The sequence below is a fragment of the Miniopterus natalensis genome, chromosome 15 (assembly GCF_054644295.1).
Source record: "Miniopterus natalensis isolate mMinNat1 chromosome 15, mMinNat1.hap1, whole genome shotgun sequence".
NCBI lineage: Eukaryota > Metazoa > Chordata > Mammalia > Chiroptera > Miniopteridae > Miniopterus > Miniopterus natalensis.
In genome coordinates, this window is record NC_142095.1 from 30,363,172 (window position 1) to 30,377,101 (window position 13,930).

The 13,930-nt window shown below is 36.5% G+C and overlaps 1 protein-coding gene across 1 annotated transcript in view; it reads left to right on the forward strand.

Annotated features, from left to right (window-relative positions):
• The first annotated feature begins 4,608 nt into the window (after window positions 1-4,608).
• TMCC1 (transmembrane and coiled-coil domain family 1) overlaps window positions 4,609-13,930 on the forward strand; it is a 117,544-nt gene continuing 108,222 nt past the window's right edge. Inside the window, exon 1 of the mRNA XM_016209889.2 lies at window positions 4,609-6,537. Coding sequence (XP_016065375.1) covers window positions 5,965-6,537 — 573 coding nt within the window. The 5' untranslated portion in view covers window positions 4,609-5,964. The remainder of the gene's footprint in view (window positions 6,538-13,930) is intronic.

Consider the following 13,930-nt stretch of genomic DNA (forward strand, 5'->3'; position numbering starts at 1 on the left):
ATATATTTTTCTCTGTTTCCCCCCTTTTTTCGGGTCATTTGTTCTCTCAACTACTGATAATAATTTCGTCAAAATGCTTACGGATATTTTTCACTTGTAATTCTGCTAAGTTTTGGAGAATATATTATTATATGAATACATATTTTAAATTCTTATATATTCCTAATGAAATATACATTTTATCCTATGAATTATAACTCTTAATGCTTTTGCATTAAAGTGTACTTTGTGTACTATTAATATAACTAGACCAACTTTCTTTTAGTTTATGTTTGTATGACCTTTTCTATACTTTTTATTTTTAGATGTGATTCTTATAAGCACCATTCTAGTTGAATTTTGTTTGTTTATTTTTGGTTGTTTACTTTTCATTGTTTTCAATTACAGTTTACATATAATATTATTTTGTATTAGTTTCAGGTGTACAGCATAGTGCTTAGATGATCATATACTTTACAAAGTGTTCCCCATGATATTTCTGATACCCACCTTTTAAAAAATTTAGTATAATAATTTTTTATCTTTTGGTCCAGTTACATTTCATATAATTACTGGAATATTTGGGCTTACATTTGACATCATACATTTTGCTATTTATATGTTCTGCTTTTTTGTGATTGTGCTCCTTTTTTTGCATTTACTTGGGTATTTTAATTCTGTTTTTTCTTTCTGTTAACAGAAATATACTCATAGCAGTTATATACTCTTTTACTATTTACTAAATGTTTATCCTAGAAATTAAAACATGTATTTTCTTTCTTTTTTGAAGTATGGAAGTTTATTTTTTCAATACATAATATAGTTATAAGGTATAAAATTCAAAATATTCCGAAGGTTATATGATAGAAAGTCCTCTCTCACACCTCCCCACCAGCTGCTCAGTTCTCCAGACGACTCACATGTGTATCCACCAGCACAGTCACCTGGCTTCTTTCCTGGCCCCCAGACATACTGTATATACTGCTCTCTAAGCTGGAAGCCTTGGTTTACATCTTCTTGCTTATTCATCTTATTCTTTAAAGCTCAGTTAAAGTCTCTTTCTCTTTCATGGAGTTTTCCCAAACAAATCTAATTCTAACTGGTTTTCTGGACTTCTGATGGTAATTGCAGTTTTCCTCACACATTTTAGCACTTAATTATGTTGTTTTGGGTTGTGTTTTTTTTTAAGTTTGAAGTATGCGACTCTTTCTTTCAGTGCTAGATTGTGTGTTCCTTGAGGGCAGGATAATATGTCTGACTTAGTCTATATAATGCTGAGTGCACAGCAGATGTCCCCAAAATTCTTGTCTAATTAAATTGCTTCTTGGTAATGGCTGTCAGAAGCTGGTTTTTCAGGAAAATTCAGTTTTGGTGCAACTTGAATCTCTATTGTGTATGGTAGATATAGTTTTTAGAATTGCTTTCAAATGCAAAGTTACAGATACATAATTGGAAGCTACTTGAAAAATATTTGCTTATAAAGTTGTATTTTTTCATGTACTTGCACTTCATGTTACATTAAGATTAGAATTAATGGAATGTCCATTTATAATTCCATATCATAGTGTAAAAATATTCATTGCTACTTATGACATGTGCCACTTTCTTTTAAGTATTGACAAGTTATTTTCCCCAAAAAATATCTTTTTTGATTATAATTTTTCTTGATTACATTTTTAATAATTAGAAAATAATGTAAAATACTGGAAAAAAGTACCCTATTTCTACCAGTGAGAGATAAATGTTAACATTTTATGTATATACTCAGTTTTTTTCTGTGTATATATAATAGATAAGTTCTCCCTCTAAGTTTCTCACTTTGTAATTCTTAATGTTTGCTTTTCAGCTTTTCCTAAAAGGATTCCTGTATACATTAGAAGTACTTGAGGAAGAGTGATAAAGGCAAGTATCCAACTTTTTATAGTCATTGAAATCTTGGTTCATCACCAAACCAAAAAGCTTTGGCTCCAAAAAAAAAAAAAATGGAAGGGAAAAAAGAAGAAGAATTTGTATATCATTTGAAATGGTTTTTTAGAGCACCCTCATAAATATTTGACAGATTTATAAAACAGAATTTTTTAACTTATTTCTGATATTCAGAACAACTTGTTTCTTGAATGTGAACTAATGACGTATTGTGTCTGGCAAAACTGTTGTATAGAAATTGTTAAAAATTGTGACAATTTAACAAAATTATCTTAAATGCCTGGTCTGTAGGTGGCTTTTTCTCCTCTTTCCTGCTTTTCACTCCTTCACCCCACCCCCTTTCAGCCATGTCCTTCTGTTCCTTTTTCTTCCCCTACTTCCTCTGGTTTATTTATAAGAACTCTACTTTTCAGAGAAGCTGAGTGAATAAAAGAGAAGCCAACATTTCCTTCTTACAATAGTACACATATTTTGCAGTTGAACTCGTGTTAAACCAGGGGTCTCAATATAATTATTTGGGAAATTTTATAAACTGAGCAACAGTTATTATTAATTTGAATTTTATAGAAGAAAATAGGGAATTCCTAAAAAACTCTGCTATTGTTGCATTTCTTTAGTGCTTTCATTCTTACTTTCAGCTATTTTATAGAGTTAATTATTGCAACATTTCTGTCTTTGGTATTTTTGCTACAGCATTTGACCTTCCTTAATATTTGGCTTATATTGGAAGGTGGCCTTAAAGATTTTCTGTTGGCCTACAGAAAATTTTAGCAAGCATCAAAATTTTGACCATATTTCTTGTTGATGTAACAGCAGTAATGCAGATGATGGCTACTAGTATAAGTACCAGATTACATTTTATCATCAGTGCAATAGGTTGTTTTTCAAAATGCTTATCTTACTACTCGATATTTAAAGCTCAACTTAGGTTGCCATATTAGGTAAGCCTCTGCCGGTTAATATGGTTATGTCTTGCCTTTAAAAATTCCAGAATTTATTACTGTACTGTTACATAATCATTGCATTTGTGTAGATAGCCTGTGCAAGCTTTGGCTTGGAGATTAACATCCTATTTCTAGATTTTCCTAGGATTGCTGGCATTTTCTTGTAATCATTCAATCATCACTTTGAATTATATGAAAATAAATGCTAGTGAAATCTCAAATGAAGTTACTGACATATAAAATGTACCTTATTTGCCCTGCCTCCGTGGCTCAGCGGTTGAGCATTGATCTATGATCCAGGAAATCAAGGTTCGATTCCAGGTCAGAGCACATGCCTGGGTTGTGGGCTCAATCCCCAGTAGGGGGGATGCAGGAGGTAGCCGATCAATGACTCTCTCATCATTGATGTTTCTGTCTCTTTCTCTCTCTCTCCCTTCCTCTCTCTGAAATCAATACATATTTTTAAAAAATTAAATAAATAAATAAAATGTATCATATTTTTCATTTAATAAAAAAAGAGAAGCAGATGGCCACTTGATTAGTTTATAACAGTGCCCAAAGGAATAGATTTGCTTAGTGATAAATTCCTTATAATTCTTTATACCTTTATGTATGAAACAAGTAGGTTTTCCAGCTAACCTTGGCATTGTTTCTTTATTCATGGTATCTTTTACTCTCATGGGATAAATTTATTTTATATATTTTACTTTCTAAACCAACAAGAAAATAATTTGTATTATTTAGGTAATGAAATACAAATAAGGAAAAAAGTAAATTACTTCTTCATTATCAGCCTGCTGCTTTCACATCCTCCTATTTTCTCAGGGTCTAAATAGCCCAGTGCAAGAAGAAAGATTAGTTGACGGACAGTGTTACTGGATTATTTTGGTAAATTTTCTCTGAGAAGCTCAATGCTTTGCAGAATGGAAATAATTCAGTAACTATTAGTCTGCCCTACAAACTCATGAGGGAAGGTGAGGATAGTTAAATACATATACTATAGCAACATTTTTGCCCACAAGGAGCCCCAGAAAACTCCAGTAGAAGCCAAGACAGTCATTAATCTAATAAAGATTCAGGGTTTCTTTCTTAACAGAAGCGCAATGTACAGTCAGGAAAAGGGTGTGACAGGATTTTAGTGTGACCACAAAGAATTTTAGTGAAAGGCACTGAAATTTCCCATTCTCGTGGTGGCTACTCATTTGATTAGTTGGGGGCAAAGAATTTTGTGTTATTTAGAAAGAGGAAAATACTAGTGAGAGACAATGTCTTTTACCTTGTCACATTATTTATGCTTCATGAAGAGGTCAGGAGATGGGGAAATAGGCATGAAAGAATATGGACAGCAGAGCCCCAATGACAGTGCCCATATACATGGTAAGAAGGTTTTCTGTGAGTAGCTACCAGGAAGAAAACTGTAGTGGGTTTACATTCCTGTCCCTCTGAACTCTAATAGCCTTGAGTTCATAGTGAACTCTTATTACATCCAGCTAATTTATGCCTTCTAGATTATTACTACTTGGTGGCAGGGAGTCCTCATTTCCCCAGAACATAGTACAACAAAGACCACCATAGTGCTTCATTGACAGTGACTTAGACTGTTCAAAGTACTTGGTAGTGTAGGGAGTTTTAAAGTCCTTTGAACAAAAAATTGAGGGAAGATATGAACATAAAGAACTTCTTCCTACACCATATTTTGTTCTCTCTAGCAGGTTCTATGCATTAATGAAATTGTGTTTTATATATTTGCAGAAACTCAGTATAAAAATAAACACTTTCTGTTATGAAAAATCCCATGCCTACCATCTCCCCTTCTCTTTTTGTGCATGTGATTTCCGTAAACGTGGCAGTTGTGCTGACCTTACATTTCTTAGTTTCAGCTTCCTTTTAATTTCCTGTGTTTAATATTGGTGTGTGGTTGCTATTTGACCTTTCTTTTTCTCTACTCTTTTGTTATACCCCAGTTACTGTATTCTTTGATTTTGAATTTTTGTGCATATATGGGAAGCTTCTGTCAGTGATGATACTATTCAGAGAAAGGGAGTTCTTAGAATATCTTTTATTTTACTTTAAAATACTTTCATTTATTGATTTTAGAGAGTGAAAGGAAGGAGGAGAGAGAGAGAAACATTGATTTATTGTTCCACTTATTTATGCATCCACTGGTTGCTTCTGGTATGCCCTGACTGGAGGTCGAACCCGTAACCTTGGCGTATCAGGACAATGCTCTAACCAACTGCACTACCCAGCCAGGGCTAGAATGTCTTTTCTTGATAGCTGGTACTGAGCAAAGCTCTAGTCTCTGTGAAGACAGACTCTTTCTGGATCATTCACTCATGTGGTACCCCAACGTCATTTGTGTTTCAACAGATAATTCAACTTACAGGATTTTTATTTCTATTTTCTTCTTAAAAGGGCAAACCTGTCACCCCTAGTTACCAGTGACCTTGATCAGTGTGAATAATAACAAATTCCTCTTTTCCATTAAAATCCACACACAATTTGGTTGGGATATCTACTTCTTATTACTGTTTGAATTTACTGAGTTTCAGCATATAAATAATTAACTGTGGTTATGAATGAGAGGAATTAAATTGCCTCAGTAAGACTATATATACATATTGAATGTTCTGTCCTCTCTTGATTTCTCAAGCAATGGCTGTTTGTCAACTATTGTGGTTTCCATTCCAAGATGACTACTCTAGTATTCAATTCTTCATATATTAAAACTTGTAGGGTTGTGTGTTTTTTTTAAACATTGCTATTTTCATTTCCTATGCACTTGTTTCTGAGCTTTTTCTCTTCTAGAAAATAATCATTACCCACTATCTAAAAAACTGTCTTTTAATCTTCTGATTAAAGATTGCTTAATGATAGTGCCCATTTGTTTGGCTAGTGGCATGCTTTTCTTTGGTTTAACACTGGAGTTTCTGCATGGATTTATAATATGAGGTTCTTTTTTCTTTCTTTCTTGTTTTTAAACATTAGATAGGCATGAAGCCTTCATCTCACAGCTGCATGTGTAGTTACTGTTGAAGCAAATGCCTACCTAATTTGACAGTCTTGGTGTGTTTAAAATTTTTTGAGTTTGCAAATAAGCATATTAAGTCTACTGATGGAGCCTTCGGGCAGTGAACAGTTATATGACGACCCTGATCCTGGAGGCAAATCCCAAGATGCAGAAGCCAGAAAGCAGACAGAATCAGAACAAAAGTTGTCTAAAATGACCCACAATGCTTTGGAGAACATTAATGTGATTGGCCAAGGCTTGAAGCATCTCTTCCAGCACCAGCGCAGGAGGTCATCTGTGTCTCCACACGATGTGCAGCAAATTCAGGCAGATGCAGAGCCTGAAATGGATCTGGAAAACCAGAACGCATGTGCAGAGATTGATGGTGTCCCCACCCACCCCACAGCTCTGAATCGTGTCCTGCAACAGATCCGAGTGCCACCCAAGATGAAGAGAGGGACAAGCTTGCATAGTAGGCGGGGCAAACCAGAAGCCCCAAAGGGAAGTCCCCAAATCAACAGGAAATCTGGCCAGGAGATGGCAACTGTTATGCAGTCTGGCCGACCCAGGTCTTCATCCACTACTGATGCTCCTACCAGCTCTGCTGTGATGGAAATAGCTTGTGCTGCTGCTGCTGCTGCTGCATGTCAACCAGGGGATGAGGCAACTGTAGAGCGGGTAAGTCTGTTAGAGTTTCTTTTTTTCTGTTAACGTATTATTCTTTCTATCTAGGGTTCTTCAAACTTTTCTTTGGTAACTAAAAAGAGATATCTCAGCAAGAGATACCTCAAAATTGTGGTAAAAGATATTTTCCGTTTTTGTTACATTAAGGGGACAAATAATTATTACAGCTAATGAATGCATGCTTATAATTATATTCCTGTTTGCTTCCTAGCCTATTGCTCTATTTTGTTTATTTTACCCTTTTGCTAAAATCTTCAGTATACTTTATGTGCTCTTTATGTCTTAAAAGTCTCAGTTTTATGGTAGAGGAACAAAGATGCTTTGTTGTTGTTGCTTTGTTGTTGCATGTGAATTGGCTTTCTTACATTAATGAAGGTAATAAAGTTTTAGAATTTGGGTGTGTCTGTGCTTAGTTTGGACATATAAATTGTTTATAATTTTCATATACACTGTGCCATTCAATATACATTTTGCTTTCTGCAGTAGAGCATATGAATTCTTTTTTCTTTTTAAATAGTGGTTTTCACACGTTATTTAAAAAAAAATGTTTTTATTGGTTTTAGAGAGAGAGGAAGGGAGAGGGAGAGAGAGAGAGATAGAGAAACATCGATGATGAGAGAAACACATCTACCGGCTGCCTCCTGCAAGGCCCCCTACCGGGGTTGGAGGCCAAAACCTGGGCATGTGCCCTGACTGGGAATCAAACCAGCGACCTCTTGGTGCATGCGGCGATGCTCAACCAGCTGAGTCACACCAGCCAGGCAGAGCATATGCATTCTTATAATTTACTCTTAATAAACAGCTTTTGAGGCGTCTGCCTGAAAGGGAGAATTAGGCATAACAAATTTAGGGGGAACTCCTTTCATATGATTTTCACTTCACTTCTTAATTATTGTTAGTTGAGGTACATAGAAGAGATACTTCTGTTAGGGTTTGAAAACTCAGGTACATGTAGCCAGGCAGATAGTGAAAATGAGTAAACTCAAGTGTTATGGGGCTTGGAGAAGCGGAAGATTACATGCCTTGTCTAAAGGGACAGTATCTTCTTAGCTTTAGCAGATTTTTGTAATTCAAGTTTGTGAGCCCAGTCTTAGAGAAACTAGAAAGCCTAAATGAGTACTCTTGATTTTTAACATATTATGCAAGCCACACAGAGCACATATGTGGGCCAGGTCTGTCCCATAAGTCACCATTTTTCTATCTTTTGGCTTTACTTTTATGTATTCCTTAAGGTTTTTATTAAACTCCATCATTTTCATTCTGTGTTGCTTCTGTCTCAGGTAAGTTTATTTTACTGGATATTTAGCCTAGAACTTTAACCTTTAAACTTCTATGTAATTGTAACTTTAAAAATAAAAATGTAAGGGACAGTAAATCACTTTAAGAAGTTAAACCTGTCAGAATAACATTCATCAGAATAACAGAATCATCAGATTAACAGAATCATTCACATCATTAAAAATTAAAAGTATAAATGAGGAAAAGTAGCATGTATTTATGTGCATAATAGTTATCTTTGAAATAAAAAGAACATTTGGTCATGGATTATACAATCTAGTTGGTAATAAAAACTAACATCGCAACTATGTAATTTGTCTTAATCTATGCCAGAGAACATTGAGTGAGTTTGGGATTATAGACTTCTATGTTAAAAATAAAAAATATAAGTAAAGCATATTTTTAAAAATATGTTTTTATTGATTTTAGAGAGAGAAGAAGGGAGCGAGAGAGAGAGAGAGAGAGAAACATCAGTTGATTGCCTCCTGTATCCACCCCCACTGGGGACTGAACCCAAAACCTGGGCATATGCCCTGACTGGGAATTGAACCAGAGACCTTTTGGTGCACAGGATGATGCTCAACCAACTGAGCCATACCACCCAGGGAAAGTAAAGCATATTTTGTGCATTTATGTTTTTTGTTTTGGAAAACTTTATGGAAAGAGAGCCAGGGGAGAACATTTTTTTCATAAAATTGTTTCTTTAATGTTCTTTGTCAACTTTTCTGACATATACTTAAAATAAAACTCACCAATTTTAAATGTACTATTTGATTAGTTTAAAAATGTATAGTCATGTGAAGTAATTATGATATAGAACATATCCATCACCCCAGAATTATTTCTTATGCCCCTTTACTGCAGTCAGTCCTCTTCTCGAACCCTAGGCCTCTGGCAACCAGTTATTGGCTTTTCTATCACTATTGTTTTGCCTTTTGTAGAATTTAATGTAAACAGGATTACACAGAATAGTCATTTGTGTTGTTCACCTGTGTTGTTGTATTGTTCCTTTTTATTACCAAGTAGTATTCCATTGTGCATCTATTTGTTTATCCATTCACCAATTGATGGATGTTTGGATTATTTTTGTTTCTGGCTGATAGGAATTAAACTGCTGTGAAGTTTTGTATATAGTTCTTACAGACATTTCTGTTTCTCTGAATTATATGGTAAATGTATCTGCCCTGTTTTTACTCACAACACTTTTGCCACCAACTGTGTGGGTTTTCCCCACACCAACAACCAGTTGTGACACCAACTTGGTGTTTTAGAATTCAGTTCAGTTCTGACAGTAATGACCTGGAGTTAACATAGACCCCACAGGTTAAGGACTCAGTACCACAATACTTCCTCCACTTCAGACATCCATCACAAGTCCCAGGTTGCCACCTGTACTTCTACCAACCAGCTATATAAATTCTGGTGTTCCCACGACTTCCTTCTCAGGTAGGGTGATCTGCTAGAATGGCTCACAGAACTCAGGGAAGCACTTTACTTATGTTTTCTGGTTTATTATAAATCAGGGGTGGGGAACGTCCGGCCTGAGAAATCATTTGATTTGGCCTTGCCAAGGCAATCGCAGGTGGGACTCGAAATTCAGAAAATAGGAGCTTTTTTTAACTAATGTTTTTGTGGTTTTTTTAAAAAATATATCTTTATTGATTTCAGAAAGAGGAAAGACGAGGGAGAGAGAGAGATAGAAACATCAATGATGAGAGAGTCATTGATCGAGCCCGAAACCCGGGCATGTGCCCTGACCGGGAATCAAACCCTGATGGCCTGGATCCTAGGTCGACGCTCAACCGCTGAGCCACGCCCGGCCGGACTAGGAGCTTTTTTCATAGCTAATTTTTTAAGTTGATAATTTTGTATGGCCCGTGAATGATGTTATAAATATCCAAATGGCCCTTGGCAGGAAAAAGATTCCCCACCCCTGCTATAAAGGATAGAACTCAGGAACAGCCAAATGGAAGAGATGCTTAGGGCAAGGAGCTTGAGTGGGGTGTGAGGGGGAGTTTTCGTGGTGCAGAGGTTTCCTGTCCTCTCCAGGCATGTGCTCACCACAACCCGGAAGCCCTTGGAACCTCGGAACCCTGCCATTGTAGGAGTTTTATGTGGCAACTTCTTTACAGAGGCCTGGTTGAGTAAATCATTGACCATTGGTGATTAGCTCGAATCTCCAAAATCTAACCCTACCCCTACCCCTCTCTCTCCAAAATCAATAAACACATCTTTGGATGAGGATAAAGTAAATAAATAAATAAATAAATAATAACATTTCTAGGCTCCATGTCAGACCTAAATCAGGAATTCTGGGGCATGGAAAGCTTATTTTCAACTAGTGTCCTAAGTGATTTCTGCTGCATTCACTCAAGTTTAAAAATAATTGAGAGAGCCCTAGCTGGTCCAGCTCAGTGGTTAGAGCATTGGCCCATGGACCGAAGGGTCCCGGGTTCGATTCTGGCCAAGTGTCATGTACCTTGGTTGCAGGCTCAATCCCTAGCCCCAGACAGGGTGAGTGCGGGAGGCAACCAGTTGATGTGTCTCTTACATTGATGGAAAAAATATCCTTGGGTGAGGATTAAAAAATAAAGGAGACAGAAAACATATTAGAAGACAAAAGGCTTATGAGAGATGATAATGAGTTTAAATTAGGAAATGATGAGTTTGAATTGCCTGTGCAGACAACCAACAGATAGACAGCCAATTCTGAGAATCATAGGATTGGTCAAGTTGGAGATCAAAATTTGGTGGAAGCTGAAAGTATGACATTTAAACTCACATAGGAGTGAAAAGAGTGGTATGGGTTATGGTTAAAACTCCAGAGGACACAACACTTAGGGTGTGGACAAGAAAATGATTTGCTCATCATTCAGTAAATACACTAAAATGCTATTTTTCCATGAGGTATTTGTGTCAAAATGTCCTGCTATGTGTTGGGAAGGATATAACTTTAATACATGACACCTGTCTTGCAAGCCCTGGGGGCAGTTCATAATATGGTCTCTCTCTCTCTCCCTCCCTCCCTTTCTCTCTCTCTAAAAAAACAACAGAAACAAAATCAATGAAAACATATCCCGGGGTGAGGATTAAAAAAAAATTGTTTGATTATAATAGAAAACAATTCTTTTTAAAAAGCCTTCTGTTTTGGATTTGTCATTTATCAGCTGAGTTTATTTGCCAATTAACTACCTACCTGATCTTTAGGTCCCTGCCAACTTTGTTCTTTGAGTCTATGATGTGGAATATGAAAAATTGGTACAGACGAAAGTGCAAACCTGGTTAAGCCAAATGAAAGCTCTCATGGTGATATCTCAGTTTACATGTTCTTTTATCTTTTATAAATTACCATGGGATCAGAAATGTTTTCCCCCAGTGTTTGTTCACACATTTGTTTAATAATGTATATTGAGTGTTTAGCATTGTTTTAGGTCAGGGTCTGTAAACCTTTTCTGTAAATAGTAATATTTTTAACCATATGATCTCTTGCAGCTCCCAACTCTGCAGCAGAAGCATGAAAGCAGTTACCCACAATATGTAAATGAATGGGCATGCTTGGGTTTCTCTCTGGTAGATACCATCTGAGCCATTGCCCGTACTTTGCCCACCTCAGTTTTAAGTGAGAGCTACATATAAATCATGTTAAATCCTTATTCTCAAAGACCTTACAGTCTTGTTGGGGTGGCAGGATTTACATAAGTGGCAATTAAAAGAAGCAATGTGGTATAATGAAGCACAGAATCTAGGAGCCTCCGGTTTTAGATTCTTAGAATGTCTAATATCTGTTATTAAGTATCAGGGTTACCTTACACAAAATAAAATTTCTAGATTTCATTTCCATCACGATGAGGTTATTGTACTAAATAATATTTAATGTTACTTCTAATATGAAACTGCTACAGATTAAACCTGCTGTACTTTCCAGTCTTTTTCATGGCACACATAGAAAATTAAAATATCTGTACAGCACAGCAGGGTAAAGTGATGTTATGTTCACCGTGAGGTAGTTGATCCTAGGCTCTGCTCAGCTACCTGGAGGGCTAAGATCAATATTACAGCACACTTATAATGCATTCTTAGCAGTTAAAAGCTTGGATAGAGAACAACATATAAAATCACTTGTTACTGAAATTAAGGACAGGAGTTCAGAAAAGGGAGAACTGAGTAGGTCAAGTATTGACGGGCTTTATAGAGAATATGCTCCGTGGAGGATGTCTTAGGAGTATGAGGCACAGTCAATAGAGATCCTCTACATTGAAAGATAACACAGTACATGCAAATTTCAAGTTTCAAAATAGCTTATATTTGCATTAAAAAGGTAGAAGGAAACAAAACAAAAGAAAACCTAGTTGTGAGCCTCTGGAGAGCTAGGACCAAGTGCTATTTATCTTTATTTATATCTCACATGGAACCCTAGAGCCTAACCAGTCAGGGCGTATGCCCAGGTTGTGGGTTTGAACCTGGTGGGGTGTGTAAGGGAGGCAATCAGAAGAGAGAAAGAGAGAAAGGGAGGAAGGGAGGAAGGGGGGGAGAGAGAGAGAAAGAGAGAGAAAGAGAGAGAGAAAGAGAGAGAAAGAGAGAAAGAAAGAAAGAAAGAAAGAAAGAAAGAAAGAAAGAAAGAAAGAAAGAAAGAAAGAAAAGAAAAAAAGAAAAGAAAAAAAGAAAAGAAAAGAAAAAAAAGAAAAGAAAAAAAGAAAAGAAAGAGGGAGGGAGGGAGGGAGGAAGGAAAGGAAGGAAAGGAAGGAAAGGAAGGAAGGAGGGAGAGAGGGAGGGAGGGAGGGAGGGAGGAAGGAAAGAAGGAAGGAAGGAAGGAAGGAAGGAAGGAAGGAAGGAAGGAAGGAAGGAAGGAAGGAAGGAAGGAAGGAAGGAAGGAAGGAAGGAAGGAAAACAGAAAGTTCTAAGATTGAATTAGTTGAACTGAGCAAAACCAGAAAGCCCAGGTGTACTGTTCTCCCAAGGGGGAAGAAATGAGGTGGTGGGAAGGATAAGTCCTGTTGCTGACCACCAGGTGGTGCACCAGGCTAGGATCAGTAGGTGGAAGAGAGGGTATGACTGTCCTACTGACAGGACATTGATAAATGGAGGATTATAACTTGAGAAGTAACTCGTATAGGAGATCATTAGGATATGGGCTGGATTGAATTGAGTACAGTGACCATGACATAGTAGTACATCTATTTTCAACCTTTTTAATCTCATGGCACATATAAACTAATTACTAACGTTCTGTGGCGCACCAAATAATATATTTTTTGCTGATCTGACCAAAAAAAAAAGGGTATAAGTTTGATTCATTCACACCAACACAATGGCTTGTTGTGTTGGCTGTTGTCATTTTTTTATTTGATAGTCTAAGGGAAAAGATGTCAGTACTGCTGAGTAAATAGTCAGATATTTCATATTTTAAAAATTATTGCAGCACACTGGTTGAAAATTGTAGTAGTAGTAGTAGTAGTAGGTGCTTTTAAAAAAAAAAAAAATACATGTTTTTATTGATTTCAGAGAGAGGAAGGTAGAGGGAGATAGAGACATCAGTGATGCGAGAGAGTTACTGATTGGCTGCCTCCTGCATGCCCTCAACTGGGGATCAAGCCTGCAACCCAGGCCCTGACCAGGAATCCAACCATGACCTCCTGGTTCTTGGCTCGACGCTTAACCACTGAGCCACGCCGGCCAGACATTAGGTGCTCTTGTAACTGAATTGATATGGAGTAGAAAATAGAAGAGTAGGTAGGAATTAATGGCAATGTAAGAATAAAAAATAAAGTTTAAAACCTACAGATTTGCTTGGGAGATCTAGTAAGATAATGTTTATTTTCTCACAAAGCAGTTGAAAAATTATATTTTTTGATGCAAACCAAAAGATATCTTTATTTTCTGTATATTTAGTGCCAGGTAGCTGACAATGTCAAGGGACTATTTTATTCACTGTCAAGGAAATAATATGAGACTGGCAAAGTGGGAATAAGTCAGAGATGAGGATGTATTTTTGGTTTTTTAGTTTTTTATAGAGCATGTAACTTTTCTAGCTCAGAGGTCTAGAATGCATATTTCCTTTAATACAGTATATTTATGTTGTGGTCCAAAAGATATTATGATTATCCTTAAT